Source organism: Schistocerca americana, chromosome 2 (assembly GCF_021461395.2).
Source record: "Schistocerca americana isolate TAMUIC-IGC-003095 chromosome 2, iqSchAmer2.1, whole genome shotgun sequence".
In the NCBI taxonomy this organism is placed as follows: Eukaryota; Metazoa; Arthropoda; class Insecta; order Orthoptera; family Acrididae; genus Schistocerca; species Schistocerca americana.
Genome location: NC_060120.1, coordinates 176,067,688 through 176,089,635, shown reverse-complemented (window position 1 = coordinate 176,089,635; position 21,948 = coordinate 176,067,688). Strand labels below are relative to the sequence as shown.

Below are 21,948 nucleotides of genomic sequence, written 5' to 3'. Positions count from 1 at the left end.
ACGTAGCAACACTACACTCAGCGCACTCACAGTTACACTCACTTACACTAGTATCAGGATACAGCAAACACAATAACTGTTAAAATGGCTGTGGGTTGCAATAGTTATTCAGAGATTAAGACACTTGCACGAGATGGATTAGCATGGAGAGCTGTATCAGACGAGCCTTTGGATTGAAGGCCTGAACAATAATAATATCAATGAGGCAGATATGTAGCAGGCTGAATAAATTCTTATTTCCTTTCATTAAATCTGATTCTTGGAGTTTCAAAGTTGCTTCTCATGAGGTTTATGGTGTCTTTTTTTCATGTGTCTGTTGACTGAAATTCTTCTGCATTTCTGTTACAGTCTCCCATTCAGACAAGTGTGACCATTCACACTACCCTTCTTTGTATTCTCTCTGCGTATTCTGTTAGTTCAACTTAATATGGATCACATGCATTTTATAAGTACTGAAGTATAGTCAGTACCATTGTTTTGGAAGTAATCTCTTTGGAAGTAATCTCTTTGGTATACCGTCTGCAGTTTCCCAGTGTCCTACCAATGAACTGAACCTGTCATCTGCTTAACCTGCATCCCAGTCTATGAAGCTATTCTGTTTCATATTTCTATACTTTATTTCTACCAGATATTTGTATGATGTGATTCATTCTAGTTGCTCCTCATGAATACTGCAGTAAAGGATACAATAATTTTACATTTTATGATGTACACAACTTTGCATTTCTTTGCATTAAGAGCTGGTTGCCTCTGTAGCATCAGGCAGGTATTTTGTTGAGATGTACCAGATTGGATTTTCTCATAATTAGCTGCATGATTTGTGAAAGAAAGATCAGAGACTGTAGTTGACAATGTCTGCTATTACATCAGCATATAGCAGTAATAATAGTGGTGCTGTTATATTCCCCTGAGGCACACTACTCCATGATTCAGTTTCTGTAGATGACTCACATGTTGTGTGATAGCTGTCAGAAAATTCTCAGTCCAGCCACAAGCCTAGTTAGGTACCTCAGAGGAATACATTTTCTTTATAATAAGTCACTGTGGTAGTTAGTCAAAAGTTATGTTGGTTTAGTCCAAAAGAAAATGAAATACAGTGTTGAAATATTATGCCTGTAGTTAAGATATCCTAGGTTACACATGCTGAAATCATTGAAGATTTTTTGGGCCACATTGTGTATTTATTGAGATTGTGCCTACAGTCTCATCTATGTGATGTCCTCTCCTTGACCACAAGCTACATGGGTTTCTTGAATGAAAATAATTCACTTGTTGCAAAAATTACTCTATCCTAGCTTTTTCTAGATCTACTCGAGTAAATTAGTGAGGAAGCTGCTACTTTGAGCAAATATACTGCCTCCTCAGTTTTACTACACTGCTGCTGTTTATCAGCCTATAGCAATTCAATATTTACTTGATTACGATGGTGTATTTCAAAGAAAATATTTTTTACCATCTGTAAATACAGGGTTACTACAAATGATTGAAGCGATTTCACAGCTCTACAATAACTTTATTATTTGAGATATTTTCACAATGCTTTGCACACACATACAAAACCTCAAAAAGTTTTTTTAGGCATTCACAAATGTTCGATATGTGCCCCTTTAGTGATTCGGCAGACATCAAGCCGATAATCAAGTTCCTCCCACACTCGGCGCAGCATGTCCTCATCAATGAGTTCGAAAGCATCATTGATGCGAGCTCGCAGTTCTGGCACGTTTCTTGGTAGAGGAGGAGTAAACACTGAATGTTTCACATAACCCCACAGAAAGAAATCGCAAGGGGTTAAGTTGGGAGAGCGTGGAGGCCATGACATGAATTGCTGATCATGATCTCCACCACGACTGATCCATCGGTTTTCCAATCTCCTGTTTAAGAAATGCCGAACATCATGATGGAAGTGCGGTGGAGCACCATCCTGTTGAAAGATGAAGTCGGCGCTGTCGCTCTCCAGTTGTGGCATGAGCCAATTTTCCAGCATGTCCAGATACACGTGTCCTGTACTGTTTTTTTCGCAGAAGAAAAAGGGGCCGTAAACTTTAAACCATGAGATTGCACAAAACACGTTAACTTTTGGTGAATTGCGAATTTGCTGCACGAATGCGTGAGGATTCTCTACCGCCCAGATTCACACATTGTGTCTGTTCACTTCACCATTAAGAAAAAATGTTGCTTCATCACTGAAAACAAGTTTCGCACTGAACGCATCCTCTTCCATGAGCTGTTGCAACTGCACCGAAAATTCAAAGCATTTGACTTTGTCATCGGGTGTCAGGGCTTGTAGCAATTGTAAACGGTAAGGCTTCTGCTTTAGCCTTTTCCGTAAGATTTTCCAAACCGTCGGCTGTGGTACATTTAACTCCCTGCTTGCTTTATTCGTCGACTTCTGCGGGCTACGCGTGAAACTTTCCCACATGCGTTCAACCGTTTCTTCGCTCACTGCAGGCCGACCCGTTGATTTCCCCTTACAGAGGCATCCAGAAGCTTTAAACTGCACATACCATCACCGAATGGAGTTAGCAGTTGGTGGATCTTTGTTGAATTTCGTCCTGAAGTGTCGTTGCACTGTTATGACTGACTGATGTGAGTGCATTTCAAGCACGACATACGCTTTCTCGGCTCCTGTCGCCATTTTGTCTCACTGCGCTCTCGAGCGCTCTGGCGGCAGAAACCTGAAATGCAGCTTCAGCTGAACAAAACTTTATGAGTTTTTCTACGTATCTGTAGTGTGTTGTGACCATATGTCAATGAATGGAGCTACAGTGAATTTATGAAATCGCTTCAATCATTTGTAATAGCCCTGTATTGAGTCCTATTTACAGTACATTATTACAGCTTTACAACAAACATTGCTACTTACCACGTATCTTAAACAACCTTTCAGTCCTTGGACATAGATGTTCAGGGAATTTGTAGAAAGAGTGTCTAATGAGATATGTTTTTAATTTTTCTTTTTTTTTAGTTTGTAGAGATACCCAATTTCTTTCTTTATGTTAGGCAGGAGCTTATTGAATACCAATAACTTACCACAGAGAACGTAACTCTATTCTGAGCCCTGGACAGAGACAAAGTCTAATTAAAAACAGTTTTTGTGTCTTGTGCTGCGACTGTGTGTGTCACAATTTAGTTGAAAAAGATTTTTGTACTCAGCAGTTAAAACCATTAAGGAGTAAATATTTTGGGAAGTGTGTATGTGAAAAAGCAAAATGCAGGGTTATGAACTTTGCACAGTTTTACTGATTGTTTCTACTGCACAAACACTCCATTTATTTTAGGTGCACTGCTCAGAAGACAATTTCATAAGACAACATGGAGTGAAAAATACGCAAAATATACAAACACTCCTGTTTTCACATCAACAAACTGAGAGGCATAACACTCTAAACTGAGCCATGTGTTTACTCCATTTTAACTTGTTATCTACATCTACATCTACATTGATACTCCGCAAGCCACCCAACGGTGTGTGGCGGAGGGCACTTTACATGCCACTGTCATTACCTCCCTTTCCTGTTCCAGTCGCGTATGGTTCGCGGGAAGAACGACTGTCTGAAAGCCTCCGTGCGCGCTCTAATCTCTCTAATTTTACATTCGTGATCTCCTCGGGAGGTATAAGTAGGGGGAAGCAATATATTCGATACCTCATCCAGAAACACACCCTCTCGAAACCTGGACAGCAAGCTACACCGCGATGCAGAGCGCCTCTCTTGCAGAGTCTGCCACTTGAGTTTATTAAACATCTCCGTAACGCTATCACGGTTACCAAATAACCCGGTGACGAAACGCGCCGCTCTTCTTTGGATCTTTTCTATCTCCTCCGTCAACCCGACCTGGAACGCAAGGAATTTTACACACTGTGCTTCATTTAGTATACAGCCATTTATATCTACTTCTGGTATTAAAAGACATTATTGCGTGTTTGCCACTGTGTATTATGAGTCTTTTTGAGATTAAGACTTAAAATTTTAGCTGTGACCACTTATAGACCTGTTCAGTTAACACCTCAGCTGTTTTCTAGGGTTGAGTTTGGGCCCCTGATTAGTATGCTTATGTCATCAGCAAACATTGTTATTGTTGTAGAATTCTTTCAGACGCTTCAGCCTTTTTATTCCGGCTTGTTGTGTTTTGCCAATTGTTATTAGATTCTGACTCTTCTTCAACATTCTGTCTGTTTCAGTTTTTTCCTGACATGTTACTTTTCACACAAGAAAGTGCATTCATTTGTGCTAACTTTAGGCTGCAACAGTTTTCAAATATTAGACATCTGGTTTTAAAAAAGTAAAATTATGTCACTTCTCTATATGAACGTACAGGCATTTTGTCAGTTTATTTTTTATTGTTAGTTGTACTTATTTCTTTTATTTTTCCTTTCTATATTGTAATATTTGTACTTATTTCTTTGTAGCAAAATATTTATATGTATTCTTCCTTTCTATTTTGCAATATGAGGTGAACAGAGATGAAACTTCCAAAAAAGTTGTATCTTGTCAGAAGACAATCAGAATATCATTAACATATTTGTTTGTTTGCATTGGTGGTGAACCAGCCTAACAGGGAAATTGCGAATTTCTAAGTTGGTGACACTGTCAGCTGATGTTTTGTTCACTCTATGTCAAAGATCGGATGTTGAGCTGAATTTGCTTACTTTGAGCTTTATTTGTAAGTATCAATCTAAATTGTCTTTTTGTAATTTAAGTGCATGTTGTTCACTTTTAAAGTATACTTATGTCTGGCTTGTGTTTTGGCCAATGGAAAATGTAGGGATGTGTTTCCAGAACATGTGGGCTGAGTAAAATTGTAATCATCAGTATTTCTTCAGAAGAAGACCAAGAATTTGATAAAAAATGAAGAACCACCTGGTACTATTCTCAACCCAGGAGATTATACTGTCATTAAAGCACATGGGAAGCGAACAGTTATTTAGATCGCATGCATGTAATTAGAAGGCAAAGGTTATGTTGATGTTTTCTGAAAACACAACACAAGGTTGAGTGAACATGTTTACTGTAATAGGTGAGGAGTCATGTTTTAGTCAAGGATATGTAGTTCTAAAGGTCTTCATTACTTCTGGGAGTGTGCCTTGCTAATCCAAAGATATCATTTTCAAACATGATGTCAGTGACAGTGCATTAACAAACAAGTCAAGTTAACTGATTTAACATTACAATAAAATAATTAGAGATATAACAGCCGTAACAGAATAAGGAAACACAGTTAATGCAATGTTTTTAGTTTGTCTACTGAATAAAACTTTTTGAACAAGATAATTTTTTTCCTTATGCTCCATGATCGAAAACAGACTCTGACATGTCCCAATTCATTCTAAATACCAATAAATAGAAAAAAATAAAAAGATTAACACTGTTGTTTCTATCCAACATTCTCTGCAGGGTGACTAGAAACACCAAGTTTTTATTTTTTTTGAGCTATAAAAGCACTGGCTAAGTTCCAAATTTAATTATAATTTTAGGTGCAAGACCTATAATCCAGTATAATTTTGATTTTCATATTTATTTTTAAAATAATCAATTTTTCTTCTAAAGTTGAAAACTGTTCCAATTCTCCCCACTTTACAGTAAACAAGTAAGCTCTTCAGTTCTGTGCATCTTTCAAAGCCACATATATTTCATTCCCTCCACTCCTTTGCATGTTCATAAAAGTATTTTACTACTGATTTATCATGAAATGTATTCTGGAAATGGAGAATCTGTTCAGTACATTCACTATTCCTCTTTGGAATTGAATGAAACTCAATACACTAAGTGATATTCTTACCTGAAAACCCCCTCACTGTGTTGAGAATGTTGCTGAAGGAGAATTGGTAGTAGAACACAGGTTCTGCAGACTTCTGGGACACCATCCTCACAGTTTTATCTATTCCAGAATTGAACAGCAGGTCTGAAAACATCTGTAATATTTTCACTGTTGGTTAATCACATAAATCCAATTGATATTGTCTTTGTGGCTTAAAAGTTTGTATTAGTGGTGTTGACTATACACAGTAACAGTTATTATGCTGCTCCATTAAGACAAACATTTTGATGGATGCAACTTAAAAAAGTCAAGAAAATGCCATGGAACTAAGTTTAACAGGCACAAAAAGTTGCAGATCCCTAATGTAAAAGAAATAACATACATACTGTTGCTATGTATCAAATTTATTTATATAGCAAACATTGGATTTTACTGACTATTAAATGACAATGTTGATCAGAGACTTGGGTGCATAACTGGTATGTGATCAATATGCAAACTGTCACACTTATTCTAGATTCTGAGATCTAGAAGCATTCAGGTGTGGCCTGAGACTACAGTGAACATAGCTCTGCAGAAGTTTAGCATTATTCATGTGTCTTACAAAACTGTTCAAGGTCTAACAGGCTAGGCTACATCTACATCTGTAATCTGCAAGTTCTGGAGGGTCCTTGTGGTACCACTATCATTTCCCCCTTCCTTGTTCCTTTTGCAAATGCTGTGTGGGAAAAAACAGTTGTTGGTATAATTCCAAATGAGCTATAATTTCTCTGATTTTCTCATTGTGGTCATTTCACAAAGTGTGTGTGGGAGTAAGTAATATTTTGTCAAGCTCTTCTTCTTATACTTCACTGTCTTCATTTAGGTGCCTTCTGTTTCAGAACTACTACTTGCACAACTAGAGCTTTGCTTAGTCCTGCCAGGCTGCCACATGTTGAGCTCCAAAATTGTTGCATTTTGTTTGACTGTTCTGTTGGGACACACTCAGCTTTGATGCACTTCAGCATGTCATATAGACAGTGCTTTCATGGCAGTGACTTCTTTTCTGACTCTAGTAGCTCTATGGTCTCCTTCTTAGGTTACTGAGGAATTGCTCTATTTTGACTTACACTCTTAAAATGTCAGAAAGGCTGAGCAGATCTTGAAGGCTCTTCTTTCAATCATCTACTGTGAGACCGAAAAAAGTTAGCTTCCACTGCTATGTCTTCTGGTGCAGCTGGATATTCACTCCATCATAGCCTTCCTTCTGGAGGAAATTAGTGTTTCTTTGCATCAGACTGTCTAGGGTAGACATCTGAAAATCAGTTGTTTGATGATGGCCAGTTTCTTCTTCCATGGTGACTTCTTTGCCTGACCTATGCAAATGAGGTAGCGGCGTAGACAGCTGACAGCTTTGTCAAGGTCATCAGGTGTATGTTGCAAGATATCCATTTTCGCGCCATCTGTAATGTTATGAATATGAAGATGGTATCAGTTCTTTCAGACATGTCCAAAAGAACAGATACCATTGGTGATCTTGCGGCTCTCAAAGAATGAAATTACAATGAAATCCAGACCTTTGGCTCCTTACAGGCATTGATAAATATCAACGGGGACAGTTGAAAATGTGTGCCCTGACCAGGACTTGAACCTGAGATCTTCTGCTTACATGGCAGATGCTGTATCTGTCTGAGCCACCAAGGACACAGAGGATAGTGCAACTGCAGGGACTTATCTCTGGCACACTCCCCGTGAGACCCACATTTCCAACTTACTGTCCACACTACATTTGTAGTGCCCCTGCCCACTAGACTCATTACTCATGGCAGACAATCTACCAATTCCCGTAAGAGTTCGGGCTATGTGAGTGCATCCACACTGAAGAAGATCATTGGCCGGTAAGCCTTATCGATATGAAGGTGGTGAATCGATCATCATCATCATGGCATAGTAGTCCAATTCGCTCCTAATCCAGAAATTTATACTGCAGCCCTCAAGCTAGATAATCCTTCCTTGAATGACATACTAAAAGTTACACACTCTTTTGAGATCGCGCTAGCAGCAAATGAAGTACTTATGGCCCGCCCCCAAGTTGCAGCAGTTCAACCACCACCATGCAGACGGAATTCTCAAAATTCTTCTTCCATACCATGGTGTTGTAATTCATCACTTTCAGACATGTCAATGACCTCAGAGCAGCCAGTCCAGCCATGTCTGTGCAAACAGCGGGGTCTGCCTTCTTGTCCTGACTGTTTTGTGACATGCCAACATGCAGATTTCTCTGATTGCTGGGTGCACTCCAAGGATGGACAAATCTGAACTGTCTGCTGTCAGGCATCAGGTCAGTTCAAATCCTCACTTCTAACTAGTGTCACAGGGTGGTGTGTGAACTTCAGGCCATCATTCCCCAGAGCAATCCTTGCACCCCCAAGTTGTTTACTGATCTCACAATTGCTCATCAGGATGTTCATTTCCAAGTCAATACAGGAGCAAGAGTCAATCTCCCGACATATGCTCGTCTGGATTGCCTGTTGTTGGCCCCGCCCTCTCGCAAGTTGGTTGCATACGGTGACAGCTCTATTCCCTTTAGAGGTCAGTTCACCACAACAGCAATGGACAAGATGGTTATGCATCCATTAATGCTGTATGTTGTGAACAGTCATTCAGCTGGCAACATTTTCAGCCTGGTTGCTTTCTTGCTGTTTGGGCCCAGATGCAGTGCCCTCTTTCTGTCAAGCACGCCCTCTTCCAGTCTCCTTACAGACAGCTCAAACTCGATCCCCTGTCACAACTACTGCTTGAGCCACACCCTAGTCATGGTCCAGAAACCAAATGTCTCCCTCTTGCTTTGTGTATTGATTTCAAGTCAATGATCAATACCCAAGCTCTGGTGAAAACCTGTCTCATACCACATCAAGAGGATGTGCTCTTAAAGCTTGTTGGCAGTGAATGTTTTTCTAAAATAGACCTTGCTGATGGTTATTTACAGATTCCACTAGATGATGAATTTCAACACATTTTTTTCATCAGCAAGCCTTTTGGCTTATACAGATACAAGAATTTGCCTTTTAGGATCTCTTGTGCTTCAGCGATCTTCCAGAGAGACCTGGGACAGTCAACCATGTCCACCTCAGCATGTATAAATTACCTGGATGACTTAATAGTTACGGGTACTGCGCGTAAAGACCACATGTGTAACCTTCATACCCTCTTTACTACATTGCCTGATGCAGGGCTCAAAGTGCCATCTGCACAAACTTCAGTTTTTTTGAACAAGTGGACTACCTTGGCCACTTGCTCACCAAAGATGGGATTCAGCTCGCTGACCATTATGTTTCCACTAATGACTCTCTCCTACATCTCCAGAACTCCAGGAGGTGTAGGCTGTTTTGGGGAAGGTGATTTATTATTCTAAGTTCCTTTCACAGGCAGTGCACATTATGCATCCCCTCAACCAGATGCAGAAGAAAGACATTCCGTTTCAGTGATCAGCGGCCTGTGAGCAGGCCTCTGCACAGCTGAAGTGTGTGTCATATTCTGCCTCATGCCTTACCCCCTTTTCCCCATCATGTCCCTTTGTTCTGGCTGCAGGTGCTGCTCCCTATTGCATTAGTGTAGTGCTGGGACACTGTAATGATGATGGTAGGGAGCAACCAATCGCCTATGCATCCAAAATGCTGACACCTGCCCAAAACAACTCCTCACAAATCGAGAAAGAGGCGCTGGTGATCATCTTTGCCGTGATGAAATTCCACGTGTTCCTGTCTGCAACCTAGTATACCCTCGTTACAGACCAGAAACCGTTAGTATCATTCTTTGGGCCACACTCTCAGCTTCTAGAGTGAAATGCCCAAAGGTACTAGTGTTGGGTGTTTTCCTTATCTCCTGCCATTACACCCTCAAGTACAAGCCTACTGTCCAACATCCAAACGTGGATGCCCTCTCGCTTTTACCCTCAGGACCAGACCCAGCATTTGACCAACTGGAGACCTCCTGTTTTCATATTGATATGGAATGACAACACATCTTGGCTCCGTTTCCCATTACCGTTATTCATGTTGCAGCAGACATGCGCCGCAACCCTGTCTTGTGGCGTGTCATACAATATGTACTCCATGGGTGGCCCAAATATTTTTCAAAGTCAGCTGATCCCAAATTCTGGGTCTGGGCTTGCCTTCTCATCATTTGTCCATCATCCCCAATGTTCTTCTGCTGGATGTGTGGGGTGGGTACCTACCGTGTTATCATTCCAACTGTCTTACACACTCGTGTCTTGTATCTCCTCCATCGTGGGCATTGGGGCATGTTGTGGATGAAAGCCCTTGGGAGGCAACATATCTACTGGCTAGTACTGAACAAGGATGTGGAGGCTATGGTGTGCTGCTTTCTGCATGTGCTCACCATCAGGCTGCTGCTCCTCAGTCTTTTGTCCGGGGCCTACTCCCCGTCACCCTTGGAATAGCATTCATCTCAACTTTGCTGGCCACTTCCTTGGCCCTAAGTGGCTCATTGTCATGTATGCTTATTCAGACTACCCCTATGTGGTCAGCATGGCATCCACCACCAAAGCTGCCACACTCAATGCCTTTCTGCAGAGTCTTGCCATTGAGGAACTTCCCCACACTGTCGTAACTGATAATGGACCCTTGTTCACAGCTACAGTCTTTGAACAGTTCTGCACCACCAATGGCATTAAACACTTGTGTATTCCTCTGTTTCACTTCTCCAAGGGCGAAGCAAAGTGGATGTTGCACAAATTTAAGCAACAAATGTTGAAGGCTGTGGGTGCATTTACCATGGCAGTGGCACTCACGATGTTCCTGAGCACCCACAGGTCCACTCCTGTCCACAACCACAGTCCAGCAGAACTACTCCATGGTCAACAGCCACATACTTTCTCCATCTTTAGCACCCCAATCCAAGTAACCCTACAGGCCAAATCCTCATGTATGCCAGCTACAGTATTGGTCACTCATGGGTGGTACCTTATGACTGTTGATACCCCAAAAGGTTTGGAGCATTAGCACATGAACCCATTCCATCCCTGCCTCCAGCCTACACCTGCAGTGGTGGATCACTCTGAGTTGGAGTCCTCGCCCTCTCACGTCCCTCTGCTTCATGAGTACTATTTGCACTCCAGGACATTGTCAGCAGCTCCAGTGGGCGTGAGTATGGAGGTCAAGGCATTGCTACTGCTTCAGTCTGCCCTGTGGTCATCCCCCACACTGCAGTTCCCCAGCACAGTGCTTGAAGTACCGCATTCCTTCTGACAAATAGGGCCTCCACTGATGGGACACCACCTGTTCACTTCCCAAAACATTTCCAGAGTGTTTCAGGCCCCACATGCTCATTTCGAAGGGTGGAGGGGAGGGGGGAGGGATCTGGTATCCCAGTTCAACATTTTTGACAGCCCGCCAGAAGGCATGGACATAGATGACAGCCAATAGGTGGCGCCCCTGTAATGTGCAAGCACTGCTGTTGTTGCCGCAGTGCTATGCGTGGGCCATGCCAGCCACGTCAGTCTATCGACGCTAATGTGGTCCTCTAAAGCCGGCAGTGCAGAGGCACAGACTGCAGTTGTGTTCTGACAGCACTTGTGATTATTTCCTATTCATTTCTCTGGTCACTGATAGTTTCTCTGTCTTGGTGTTTGGTTTTGCTTTCTGATATTGGTATTTTGCTGTGTGGTCTGTGTTGTCAGTCATCCATGCTGTGTGTGTCCGCATTGTACCAGTGATTCTCCATTGATGCCTTCAGCCTCTTGGCTGGTGCACTCTGGTCTTACTCGATTCCAGTTACTAGAATACTATCTATTATGGGGAGTTGGAACACCCTATCCTGACAATGTTAAATTTAGTGACTTGGCTTCCTTGTATTTCAGAAACCACTATTGACATGAAACTTTTACAGGATATTAAACTGTATATTCTGAGTCTACTGAACTACAATGATTGCATTTCAGCCATTGCTTTTGGAAATACAATTTTTTATTTACACAGTTAAAATTTTGTATACTTTTTTTGTACATTATCCTAAAGAATTATAAATAACATTATGTTATTCTTTTGGTTCAGTAGACTCAGGATATGTATGTTGTTACTCCCTGAAAATTTGAATATTCTATTAGAAGTGGTTCCTTAGATTTAAGGAAAAATGCAACAGAATATGTATGTTTTCAGGAACGGCTTCTAAAGTTTCAAAAGACTGTAACTCAATATATGCTCAATTTTTATTTTTAGTCACTCAGGAGCACCCTGCACTATACTGTATATCATCCTCTTGATCTTTTTCCAAGTTTTTTTTTATTCTTTTATTCTTTCTGTACTCCTTAGTGGCCAACTGTGCTGCATACTCTGCTTTATCAATGCGAACCTTGTCCATCCGTTCGAGTTCTCTGACGCAGTTTGCTCCAGGATTAATTCCCATATGCTCTAGCAATTTCACACTACCAATGTTCCCATCATTAAAAGCAATAACAGCATCACTGACACCCCACATTAGTGTCTTCATTCCAACAAAAACTTTTTTGGTAAGCGAGTCCATATAAGATTATTGAACGACTCATTGGGATTTTGAGTCTGACCATACAGACACTTCTTCAGTAATTCAGGATTTGCCAGGACTCTGTAAATAGGTTTTATGATATCCATGACTGCTGCTGGGATGGAATATTTATGGCTGTATGAACTGTTTGAGTACTGGGCATTGCAGTAATTGCACCATGAATCAGGTCCAGATGGGCAAAGGCAGTGTACTGGTTTTTAATCAGTTGACAGTCTGTGGAAGAAGGTAGCCCACACTGCCTGCTTCATTTTCAACAAATCCGTGGTATTATTTCTGCCTCTTAAGGTTTTACCATCAGAAAGTTTCTTGTCTCTCAGACTTCGTTTCAACTTCCTCAACTTGGTGTCCATTCTCTCTTGGACATGACCAACACATTCCAGTTTTGTGATAATCATCTCACTATAAGGCTGAGAGGTTGCTACACTGTTATATGCTTTTGAGTCTCCATCACCTATTTTCAACCGGTTTAGATTATATTTTAAAAAATAAAATAAAATACTTCCCATGTGAGTTTGTAAATTATATATATATATATATATATATATATATATATATATATATATATATATATATATATATTATTTGGAAAATTGCATATTTTATAATGAGAGAAAAATCCAAAAATGTGAAAAAAAATTTTTCCATTCTAACTCACCCTAACAAGGGTGAGTTCTGCATCAGTAATGTACATATCTTCTGGCCAGTTTTATTTCGCCCACCCTGTGCGAAGATGATAGCTTGATAGAAACTAGTTATATGTGGATAAATATTATTACAACAGATTTTGGTAATTTGTTGATGCCATTCCTTAAATACAATGAAGTTGTACAGTACTGTTTGCATAAAATATCCTGACTGATTAATTTTCAAAGGACTTCATGTTGCAAGAGGGTTAAATTGAGACTAAGGTGATCCATGTGCTCTAGAATGTGCCTGCTGGTAACTGGCAGCAAATGTCTTTGTGAACATCTTTTGTGAGCCCTTTAGAGTTGGTTATTCGTTATTCTGTCTACATGTGCAGCTGCATTTCATAAGCAATCTACAGTGTGTGGCAGAGGGTAAACAGTGCACCGATAACATTGCTCCTCTTTTCCTATTCCATTTGATGGAGGAAAGGCTGTTGGTGACTTTGTGTATGGGTTCAAATTTCTCTTATTTTAGCAACATAGTCATTATGAAATATGTATCTTGGAGGAAGTAGTATGTCTATTGACTCATTTTGGAATGTAGTTATTCAGATTTTATGAGCAAGGCTCTACCCTCTCCAATGTATGACTTTCTTGTTACTGTTCCCATTGTATGTCCCTGTATCTAGCTCCGTTCTTCCTTTTCGGAGATACCACTGAACATATCGGCTGGAAAACAGGTGTGTAGAGGTGTGGGGTGCATTACATCTACAGTGGCAGGGTTGAAATGAGGCAGTGGATTGTTGTCATGATGATGACCAATGGTCACTCTTAAAAAGGTCATTATTAGTCGTATATTTTATTGAAGAAAAACTACAACACTTCCAGCGATGCTCTGTGGTAGCAATGCACTCCTGGGCATGTACTGAAGGCAGCAAGTGTGGTCACACTGATGCAGCAGGCAGCCAGTATTCTGTTACGATGTCAGTGTCGGGCAGGAATGCTGATGTGCAGAGGCCATGGCAGCACATGTACTGTCTTGGCACTGCTCTGTGGCTCAAGGCAAGGCACATTGTTAGGTATGTAAACCTGTTGTTTCTGCATTGCAAATGCCATCACTTTTGTGAATCTCCAGGCCCTCAGGCGCACATTCCACAGATGATGCAGCCTTGTCGGCCCAGTCATTAACTTTACAAACATGTTTCCTCTTTCTTCTCCTCCCCCCTCTCCATTCTGAGCAGGCAGTGCCATTGCAGGTGATGATGAATCTGCATACTTCAGAAATAAATGTGTCTGTGCCGCTTAACTACCCACAACAACTACAACACTATCAACCTTATTGATAGCTTCTTGTGCATCCTCAGAAGTATCTATAACAAAGTTACTGTCTGCAGTTCCACTTTGCACAACACAAAAGTCAGTGGTACATGCGCTTCCCTGCACATCTGTCCCAGGCTTCATGGTCTCTAATAAGGTACCAATTTTCACCCAATTGGCTGGATATTACTGCAGTTAATGACCCATGCCACTATCCACACACTTTTGTACTTCAGTACAGCACCTATTTACTGTGTCTAGGGCTACAAATGATTCAGATTCCACATTCTGGCATGGCATTAGATCTGATAATTCTGTATTACTCTCCTTAACGTCTAAAAAGTTAGTACTTTCTGCATCAAGTAAACTTACACTGTTAACCTCTTTCTGATTACTTCTTACTTTGGCGCAAGTGCAACCCTTTCTTCTTCTTTCAAATCTCTCCAAGGTCCACATATTCCTGATTACTGGAGGTTCGTTTTTAATGAACAACTTGTCAGATTCATTCCATGTCTTCTCCACATACTCCTGAGTAACTTAACTCTGCTGTGGAATGCCGTGTTGTGTTCCCCAATTGTTACATGCTTTGATATATTTGCATTCTCTGGTTACAACTGAGCTACTTTGGCTGCTAAAATTCACAACTTTTCCACTGTAGTAGCTCCCTGCAGCATCAACAACAACACGATTAACCTTTTACTAATTACACAAACAAGAAAATGATGAGAACAAAATAGAGCTCCACCAGGATCATGCCTAGTAAGGCCCTGCAGTGTTCTAAACAAACTTCGCTTTGATGACAGCTTTACCTACAGAAGAAAAGAAGCAGCATACAGAAGGGCGACTGACAAAGTAAGAAGCTGTGGTGCTCAAGGTGTGACAAATGGCCTTTGGTGGTGTAAAAAAAATGTTGCCTCGTACACAGATATATACTACTGGTCATTAAAATTGCTACACCACAAAGATGACATGCTGCAGACGCGAAATTTAACCGACAGGAAGAAGATGCTGTGATATGCAAATGATTAGCTTTTCAAAGCATTCACACAAGGTTGGCGCCGGTGGTGACACCTACAACGTGCTGAGATGAGGAAAGTTTCCAACCGATTTCTCATACACAAACAGCAGTTGACCGGCGTTTCCTGGTGAAACGTTGTTGTGATGCCTCGTGTAAGGGGGAGAAATGCATACCATCACGTTTCCGACTTTGATAAAGGTCGGATTGTAGCCTATCGCGATTGCGGTTTATCGTCTCGCGACATTGCTGCTTGCATTGGTCGAGATCCAATGACTGTTAGCAGAATATGGAATCGGTGCGTACAGGAGGGTAATACGGAATGCCGTGCTGGATCCCAATGTCCTCGTATCACTAGCAGTCGAAATGACAGGCATCTTATCCGTGTGGCTGTAACGGATCGTGCAGCCACGTCTTGATCCCTGAGTCAACAGATGGGGACGTTTGCAAGACAACAACCATCTGCACGAATAGATCGACGACGTTTGTAGCAGCATGGACTATCAGCTCGGAGACCAAGGCTGCGGTTACCCTTGACACTGCATCACAGACAGGAGCGCCTGCGTGGGTGCTCGAATGGCAAAACGTCATTTTTTGCGGATGAATCCAGGTTCTGTTTACAGCATGATGATGGTTGCATTCGTGTTTGGCGACATCACAGTGAAAGCACATTGGAAGCGTGTATTTGTCATCACCATACTGGCATATCACCCGGCGTGGTGGTATGGGGTGCCGTTGGTTACACGTCTCTTGTTCGCACTGATGGCACTTTGAACAGTGGACGTTACATTTCAGATGTGTTACGACCCTTGGCTCTTCCCTTCATTCGATCCCTGCGAAACCCTGTATTTCAGCAGGATAATGCACGACCGCACGTTGCAGGTCCTGTACGAGCCTTTCTGGATACAGAAAATGTTCGACTGCTGCCCTGGCCAGCACATTCTCCAGACCTCTCGCCAATTGAAAACGTCTGGTCAATGGTGGCCGAGCAACTGGCTCGTCACAATATACCAGTCACTGCTCTTGGTGAACTGTGGTATCGTGTTGAAGCTGCATGGGCAGCTGTACCTGTACACGACATCCAAGCTCTGTTTGACTCAATGCCCAGGCGTATCAAGGCCGTTATTACGGTCAGAGGTGGTTGTTCTGGGTACTGATTTCTCAGTATCTATGCACCCAAATTGCGTGAAAATGTAATCACATATCGGTTCTAGTATATTTGTCCTATGGATACCCGTTTATCATCTGCATTTCTTCTTGGTGTAGCAATTTTAATGGCCAGTAGTATATATAGACATATAACACATTCACACACGTAAGGCTGTGTACGAAAGTCATTAGCATTCAAAACAGCTTCAGCTCTTGCTGTCTTTCATTACTTCAGCCACAGCAAATACAGAGGCTTAATTTTTGCTTGAATACAGAGTCGTTTGGGATTATAGTTGTCCGCACCTCATGGTCGTGCGGTAGCGTTCTTGCTTCCCGCGCCCGGGTTCCCGGGTTCGATTCCCAGCGGGGTCAAGGATTTTCTTTGCCTCGTGATGACTGGGTGTTGTGTGCTGTCCTTAGGTTCGTTAGGTTTAAGTAGTTCTAAGTTCTAGGGGATTGATGACCATAGATGTTAAGTCCCATAGTGCTCAGAACCATTTGAACCATTTTTTTTAATTATAGTCGGCGGTGAATGCGTTAATGTCCTCTGGCCACACAGCTCACAAGGAATGCTACGTTGTCAACTAGGCTGAAAGTACACAGAGCAATTTACATTACGTTCCTGCATCTTGGCAACGTCGCAGAACGGCTCATCAAAATCTGCTCCACATTTGAAGATACATTAAAAAAAAAGGTTCCTGCTCCATTTGTGAAGCACTTGGCTCTACGTGTTTCAGCCATTATGAGAAAACTCACAGAGCACACAGAATACCACATAAATCAGTCAGTCGTAGTTTCGCTCACGTCAAACACGATAGAACGCTCAAGTATGACTAAAGTTCACACAGTACAGAATGCAGAAACAAACTGAGCACTGGTCGGCTAGGTGCGCAGCTGTCTACTGCGCTTCCCCGGCTCGGAGACCATAAACGCTGTCGCGTACTATATAAACCCCTTTGTTGTAATTACTGCCACCCCAAAATAAGTAAGTAAAATAGCATATTACTGTCACATTCTGAGAACGATACTCCCATTTAGTGCCAAACTGACAATATGTTTGCAAGAGATGTCGCTCATGAATCCAATGATGAGTGAAAGAAAATTATTTTTAAATTGTTATCTTTGGTCTTTTTTTTAGCGTGTCCTTTGATTTTCATTTTTGTATGTCTGAAGTAAACATGCTATCCCTGCCATCTGTAGAGATGTACATGGAAACAGATAAAACAGCACATAATTCTAAACTATCAAGCTGACAGCAACATTTAGTGTCAAATAGGAATTAAGTTGCCTCCAAGTGCTGGCAGATCTTACAGTAACAGCGTTCAGAACATCTTGTCCATACCATTACACACAAAAAGTTATCATTTCTCACACATACATGTGTTTCAAAACTCAAACACACACACACACACACACACACACACACACACACACACACACACACAAAAAAAATAAAGGTCACTCTATTGAAACTAACCATGAGTGACAACAAACTAAATTTATAAAAATTTACTCTTAATTAATTTCAATGCACCTGTTTCCTTTTTATACATTTCCAAACGTAACAATCCGTCCTACAAAAGAATTTAAAGAATTTATTAAATCTCATAAACAAGTACTAACGAACTCGCATCGAGGGGCAGACTCTAATAACAAAAGATCTGGATAACACCAAAAAGGATAAATTCGGTTGTGAAACGTGAAATACACAAAGTGTTTGTAACATTATAATCGTTATTCTGTAAATAAAAGTTTATATACATTAAGAAAAAGGTTCGATTCCCAGTTGTGTCAGAGATTTTCTCTGTTGAGGGACTGGGTGTTGTGTTGTCCCCCTCATCATATCATCATCGACACACGTGTCGCCCAATGTGACGTCGACTGAAAAGACTTGAAACTCAGTGTTCGAACTTCCTCGTGTGGGGATTGCTGGCCATCAATGCCATATGATGGTGGAGGCGTGGCAGAATGGCAGTGCTAAGTTAGCTAGTTAGTTAGTTACGTGTTCCATTGATCAATAGCACGGAAAACCGTTATCATGCGGAACGTGTCAATTGCGCACAGGAAACAAGGTTTTTTTTTTTACATTGTAGTGTTATACCTAAATATTTCTATTATCTATCCCATTCCCTTAAATGGCATAAAACGCATATATTATATCTCCAGATTTATTTACTCATATTCAAGAATTCATCTATGATATAGAAGGAGTTGTCAAGGAGGTATGATTTCAATTTGTTTTTGAAACTATTACTGCTGTCTGTCAGACATTTTATTTCATCTAGTAATTTATCAAAAAATTTTATAGCAGCATATTTTACCCCTTTCTGTGCCAAAGATAGGTTAAGTAAAGGATAGTGTAGGTCTTTCTTTTTTCTGGTATTGTAATCATGAATGTCGCGGTTGAGAAAAAATTTCATTACTGAGTAGATGTACTGTGAAGCAGTAGTAAGAATTCCTAACCTTTTAAACAGATGCTTACAAGATGTGCGACTATGAACCCCACACATTATTCTAACTACACTACTGGCTATTAAAATTGCTACACCACGAAGATGACATGCTACAGACGCGAAATTTAACTGACAGGAAGAAGATGCTGTGATATGCAAATGATTAGCTTTTCAGAGCATTCACACAACGTTGGCGCCGGTGGCGACACCTACAACGTGCTGAGATGAGGAAAGTTTCCAACCGATTTCTCATACACAAACAGCAGTTGACCGGCGTTGCCTGGTGAAACATTGTTGTGATGTCTCGTGTAAGGAGGAGAAATGCGTACCATCACGTTTCCGACTTTGATAAAGGTCGGATTGTAGCCTATTGCGATTGCAGTTTATCGTATAGCGACATTGCTGCTCGCGTTGGTCAAGATCCAATGACTTAGCAGAATATGGAATCGGTGGGTTCAGGAGGGTAATACGGAACACCGTGCTGGATCCCAACGGCCTCGTATCACTAGCAGTCGAGATGACAGGCATCTTACCCACATGGCTGTAACGGATCGTGCAGCCACGTCTCGATCCTTGAGTCAATAGATGGGGACGTTTCCAAGACAACAACCATCTGCATGAACAGTTCGACGACATTTGCAGCAGCATGGACTATCAGCTCGAAGACCATGGCTGCGGTTACCCCTGACGCTGCATCACAGACAGGAGTGCCTGCGATGGTGTACTCAACGACGAACCTGGGTGCACGAATGGCAGAACGTCATTTTTTGCGGATGAATCCAGGTTCTGTTTACAGCATGATGATGGTTGCATCCGTGTTTGGCGACATCGCGGTGAACGTGCATTGGAAGCGTGTATTTGTCATCGCCATACTGGCGTATCACCCGGCGTGATGGTATGTGGTGCCATTGGTTACACGTCTTGATCACCTCTTTTTCTCTTTGACAGCATTTTGAACAGTGGAAGTTTCATTTCAGATGTGTTACGACCCGTGGCTCTACCCTTCATTCGATCCCTGCGAAACCCTACATTTCATCAGGATAATGCACGATCGCATGTTGCAGGTTCTGTACGGGCCCTTCTGGATACAGAAAATGTTGACTGCTGCCCTGGCCAGCACATTCTCCAGATCTCTCACCAGTTGAAAACGTCTGGTCAATGGTGGTCGAGCAACTGGCTCGTCACAATACGCCAGTCACTGTTCTTGATGAACTGTGGTATCGTGTTGAAGCTGCATGGGCAGCTGTACCTGTACACGCCATCCAAGCTTTGTTTGACTCAATGCCCAGGCGTATCAAGGCCGTTATTACGGCCAGAGGCGGTTGTTCTGGGTACTGATTTCTGAGGATCTATGCACCCAAATTGCGTGAAAATGTAATCACATATCGGTTCTAGTACAATATATTTGTCCAATTAATACCCGTTTATCATCTGCATCTCTTCTTGGTGTAGCAATTTAATGGCCAGTAGTGTACTTTCTTTTGAGCAGTGAATACCTTTTGCCTAAGTGTCGAGTTGCCCAGAATATTATTCTGTATGACATCAGAGAGTGGAAGTATGCAAAGTATGTTAGCTTACTAATTTCTACATCCATCCGAGTAATTCGGCCTTGCAGAGTAGCCAAGAGGCCCATGGAATACCATGATATGGCTGACCAAATCGTCGCCAAATCCCCACCAAGTTTCACTCTTGGCATCTGAACTGGGCCGGATATTGGGAACAGTGTGGAACGAGTCTCATCCGACCAAATAACTTTCTCCCGCTGCTCCACAGTCCAGGTTTTACAGCTGTGGCATCATGTTTTCCTGTTATGGGCATTTGTTTCACACATTTTCGTCCGTGTTGTGACTTAGCGGAAAACATTTTTCCGATTTAGTTGTATGCAAGCAAAAATAACCGGTGCCTCTTGAAATGCCAGACACATGGCTATCTTGGTTATGGAAGCGCCCACTATACGCAGTTCTCGGAGTGTTTCTCTCCAACCACTGCATATTCCTGTCTTGACGAACACTGTGGCACATTATCGCATCTGGACTGGCCAGCAAAATCATCTGATATTAATACCATAGAAAATGTCTGGGACATTTGCAATAGTGGCTGAATGTAGAAATCAACAACCTCACAACTTGGTAGCTTTATGGGACATAAGCGCTGTAACAAATGTTACAGATGTCTGAAAGGCCATGTGCAGAATCACTGTTTGAGAGGATCTTGGTGTTAAGTTCATATTTCAGCTACGAACAAGGAGTAAAACGTTTTCGGTTCAGCCCGGACCAGCGCCCATTTGTACAGCCATTCGAATATCTGTCTTCGCGTATCTACACTCCTGGAAATGGAAAAAAAAGAACACATTGACACCGGTGTGTCAGACCCACCATACTTGCTCCGGACACTGCGAGAGGGCTGTACAAGCAATGATCACACGCACGGCACAGCGGACACACCAGGAACCGCGGTGTTGGCCGTCGAATGGCGCTAGCTGCGCAGCATTTGTGCACCGCCGCCGTCAGTGTCAGCCAGTTTGCCGTGGCATACGGAGCTCCATCGCAGTCTTTAACACTGGTAGCATGCCGCGACAGCGTGGACGTGAACCGTATGTGCAGTTGACGGACTTTGAGCGAGGGCGTATAGTGGGCATGCGGGAGGCCGGGTGGACGTACCGCCGAATTGCTCAACACGTGGGGCGTGAGGTCTCCACAGTACATCGATGTTGTCGCCAGTGGTCGGCGGAAGGTGCACGTGCCCGTCGACCTGGGACCGGACCGCAGCGACGCACGGATGCACGCCAAGACCGTAGGATCCTACGCAGTGCCGTAGGGGACCGCACCGCCACTTCCCAGCAAATTAGGGACACTGTTGCTCCTGGGGTATCGGCGGGGACCATTCGCAACCGTCTCCATGAAGCTGGGCTACGGTCCCGCACACCGTTAGGCCGTCTTCCGCTCAGACAGCGTGGACGTGAACCGTATGTGCAGTTGACGGACTTTGAGCGAGGGCGTATAGTGGGCATGCGGGAGGCCGGGTGGACGTACCGCCGAATTGCTCAACACGTGGGGCGTGAGGTCTCCACAGTACATCGATGTTGTCG

At 42.3% G+C, this 21,948-nt stretch overlaps 1 protein-coding gene across 2 annotated transcripts in view; it reads right to left on the bottom strand.

Moving 5' to 3' along the window:
• Window positions 1–21,948, bottom strand: part of LOC124588910 (esterase FE4-like) — a 292,280-nt gene that overhangs the window by 36,602 nt on the left and 233,730 nt on the right. For both annotated transcript variants that reach the window (XM_047131505.1, XM_047131506.1), the window contains one exon: window positions 5,779–5,911. In XM_047131505.1, coding sequence (XP_046987461.1) covers window positions 5,779–5,911 — 133 coding nt within the window. The remainder of the gene's footprint in view (window positions 1–5,778; window positions 5,912–21,948) is intronic.